Consider the following 3,490-nt stretch of genomic DNA (forward strand, 5'->3'; position numbering starts at 1 on the left):
GGGGTGGCACCCAGCCCCTGCTTCTGCCTAAACAGGTGCTTTAATCCACTGAGTGCCCTCTTGTACAATTTGATGAAATTTGTTTTATTTTGTTTTTTTGAGACCGTGTCCTGCTGTGTGGTTCAATGTGTGACCCAGGCTGGCCTCAAATCATAACAATCCTCCTATGTTAGCCTCCCAAGTACTAGGATTTTAAGCATGTCCACCCATGTACAACTTTGATGAGGGTTTTTTGGGTGGCTGGGGGTGGGGGTGGGAATCAAACTCAGGACCTTGCACTTGCCTGGCAGGCACTTGTACTGCTGAGCTATATGTCCCACCCTTGAGATGTACATAAGATAAACTTATATGAGCTGCCAGATTTAATGACTATAAAAGAATCTCAAGGTTCAGTTGTTTTGCTGTCCCTTCTTTGCTTCCTGTTTTTGCACCTTGTGTGCAATAAAAAACATAGCCCCTACAATTATCATATGGATTATATTCATTATTTAGAAGCTTTAGGTATCTTCATATTGAATGGTAAATGATAAATTCTGAAGAAAAAATGTATGTTATCATCTCAATACAATTTTTTTTTTAAATTTTTTTTTGGCGGAACCAGGGATTGAATTTACACCTTTGCGCTTGCCAGGGAAGCGCTTATTCCACTGAGTCATCTCCCTTGCTCAATACAAATGTAGGGTTGGTGAGATGGCTCAGTGGCCTAAAGCACCTACTTAGAACAAGTTTAGCAAAGCACAGAGACTGTGGTTGAATCCCCCAGCACCACATGCCAGCCAGCCCGCCCCCTGGTGGGCTGAGCTGCCCCCCCCACAAATAAATACATTTAAAAAAATACAAATGTAGTAATGCTAATGTGTACCTCCTTTTAAAATATTTTTATCAGACCACAATTATGAATTTTTTTTTTTTTTTTGCGGAACTGGGGATTGAACTCACTGCCTTGCGCTTGCCAGGGAAGTGCTTATTCTATTGAGCCATCTCCCTGGCCCCTATAAGCTTTTCTTAATAAAGCTGAAAGCATAGCTTTTTGATACCTTGTGAGTAATTTTATTACTATATGCATTGAATAATTTTTAGAGTTTAGGGCTGGGGAGCTAGCTTGACCATCTAAGTGCCTACCTGGGAAGCATAAGGACCCAGATTCGGTCCCTAGTACACATGCTGTGCTGGCCCCAGAACCCTAGGTGCACCTTCCTGGCCACCAAAACAGTGTGGTCACACATACCTATAATCCCAGAACTGTTGAGACTTAGACAGGAGGGTCACTATGAGATGAGCTGCCTAGTGAACACCTATACCAAATATTTTTTTTAAAAAAAAAATTTAAATGAATAAAAAATAAAAAATTTTAGAGTTTCATGATAAATGAGAGGCTGGGGATATAAATAGCTCGGCAGCATGGCACCTGCCTGGCAAGTGCAAGGTCCTGAGTTAGATTTCTAGTATCTAAAAAATACAAAAGATAAATGAACACTTCTTTTCCTTTCTGCTTGCTGGTAGAGTTATACTATCCTCCAGCCTAGTCTTCTGTATATCTCACTGGGTTTTAATTTACTTCAAAAACTCAGATTTTCATGAAGTTATATTTTCAGCTGGAACCACTTCACAGGGTTACTTTTTGACATTTACAACGGCCTAGTGGGCAAAGTCTTAAGTTAGCTGGGCTTTGGCTTGCTGTCCTCCTGTCTCAGCGTCCCACAATGTTACAGGCCTGTACCACCATGTGTGGCATCCTCTGCTTTTTGCTATAATATTGAAACTATTCACTATGAAACATCTCTCATTTTGTTCTGCCATGACCCTAGCAGATGCTGTGTGGTTCTCTGCCTGAAGCCAGCTGTGTTCTCAATCTTGGCCTGGTCTTCCAGGTAGCCACCTAAGCAATTAGAGGTTAGTGTAAAGAAGTTCTTTTGAACAGCTCAAGCTAGTAACATAAAGAAAGGATAAGTAAGAAAATTTGAAGGTTTTTCCATTGCTGTTTGATGAAACCCAGGGTATTACATGTACTAGGCAGCTGTTCTATCATTGAGCCCTCTCTGCAGCCGTAGCCCTGCTGAAGATTATGTTTGCTCCTGGGACTTTGTTTTGTTTTTAAGATAGGATCTCATTCTGTAGCCCAGGCTGGCCTTGAAAGCACAGTACTCCTCCTGCCCTAGCCTTCTGAGTGCAGGGATCACAGGCATGTGCCACCATGCCTGGCTTCTGTGGGGCTTTTTCTTGGTAATATTTTGCACTTTATTTCCATGTTTATATAGGTAAGTAATATTTTTTTGTATCTTTATGGAGGTAGTAATATCTTTTGTAAGATCTTTGGTGGTTTTTTTTAATAAAGTTGGTCTTTGAGTTGTTGCAAAGACTACATAATGCTGAAGCTTCTTAACATGTTATCTCTTTAGTCCTTAGGGGAAAAGCTGAATGGAAGACTAGAAGTGGTCCATTGTGACTTTTTTAAAATGGATCCTAGCAATCATAATCTGGTGAGACCGCCTGTTGTGCTTTCACAAGAGCTTTTTCCAAGTTTGGGAATAAAAGCAAATTCCTGGTTAGAAGGTAACTTTTGTCATTCATCAAAGGAAACGCATTACAGTTTTGAGTTACTTGCGCAGTACACCTGTGGTGTTTAGTAATTTGTGCACAGTTCCTAATGTCAGATTCCTGAGCAACCACCCTCACATTAATTACCCTATTTTATTGCCTGAAAGGCCAAGTTCCATAGAAGGATACTGTTCATTTATTTAACATTAAAATTATTAACTACTTTGCCTCAATAAGATGTCATCATAGGACAGTGTATTAAGAGACTTCCTTTTGCATATTTCCCTAACAGATACTCCTTTTAAAGTAGTGGGAATGCTCCCTGTGAAGAATGAGAGAAAGGCACTTTGGAAACTTTTACATGATATGTATACTTGTTCTTCTATATATAGATATGGCCGAGTAGAGCTATATATGTTTATTAGTGAAAGCCAGTTTGAGGTAAGTAACTAACAAGGAGCTATTTTTTGTTTTTCAAGGCTTCTGTAATTTTTCTTAGTATTTATAATTGTGTAATTTTAATGTAGGGATTAGAATGTTAAGGGTACTGAAATTCTAGATTTCTGAAGCTATTTCAAAATTCTAGAACTATTCTGTAGATTATGATGATTATGATTGGGTTTGTTGTTTTTCATATTTGTGTTTTGAGAAAGGGCTCAGGCTGGCCTTGGACTTCCTCTCGCCCAGGCTGGTCTTGGACTTACTCTCGCCCAGGCTGACCTCAAACGTGAAGCACTCTGACCTTCAGCTTCCCCAGTGCTGGGATTACGTTGTGCACCACTATACCTGGCTTGTTAAGTTTAGAAGTTTTTATGTATTTTTTTATCCTGGTCTATTGGGGCCTACTGCAGCTTTGTCCAAAATAATGGTCTTGGGGGCTGGGGAAGTAAAATAAGTGCTTGCCTGGCAAGTGCAGGGTCCTGAGTTCAATCCCCAGTACTGCAAATAAATA

The 3,490-nt window shown here is 40.0% G+C and overlaps 1 protein-coding gene across 2 annotated transcripts in view; it reads left to right on the forward strand.

Moving 5' to 3' along the window:
- The window catches only part of Tfb2m (transcription factor B2, mitochondrial), a 19,997-nt gene that overhangs the window by 5,415 nt on the left and 11,092 nt on the right, over positions 1-3,490 (forward strand). For both annotated transcript variants that reach the window (XM_023710185.1, XM_023710186.1), the window contains exons 3-4: positions 2,400-2,553; positions 2,831-2,979. In XM_023710185.1, the coding sequence (XP_023565953.1) occupies positions 2,400-2,553; positions 2,831-2,979 (303 nt within the window). The remainder of the gene's footprint in view (positions 1-2,399; positions 2,554-2,830; positions 2,980-3,490) is intronic.

The sequence above is a fragment of the Octodon degus genome, unplaced genomic scaffold, assembly GCF_000260255.1.
Source record: "Octodon degus isolate 3935 unplaced genomic scaffold, OctDeg1.0 scaffold00017, whole genome shotgun sequence".
NCBI classification, from domain to species: Eukaryota; Metazoa; Chordata; class Mammalia; order Rodentia; family Octodontidae; genus Octodon; species Octodon degus.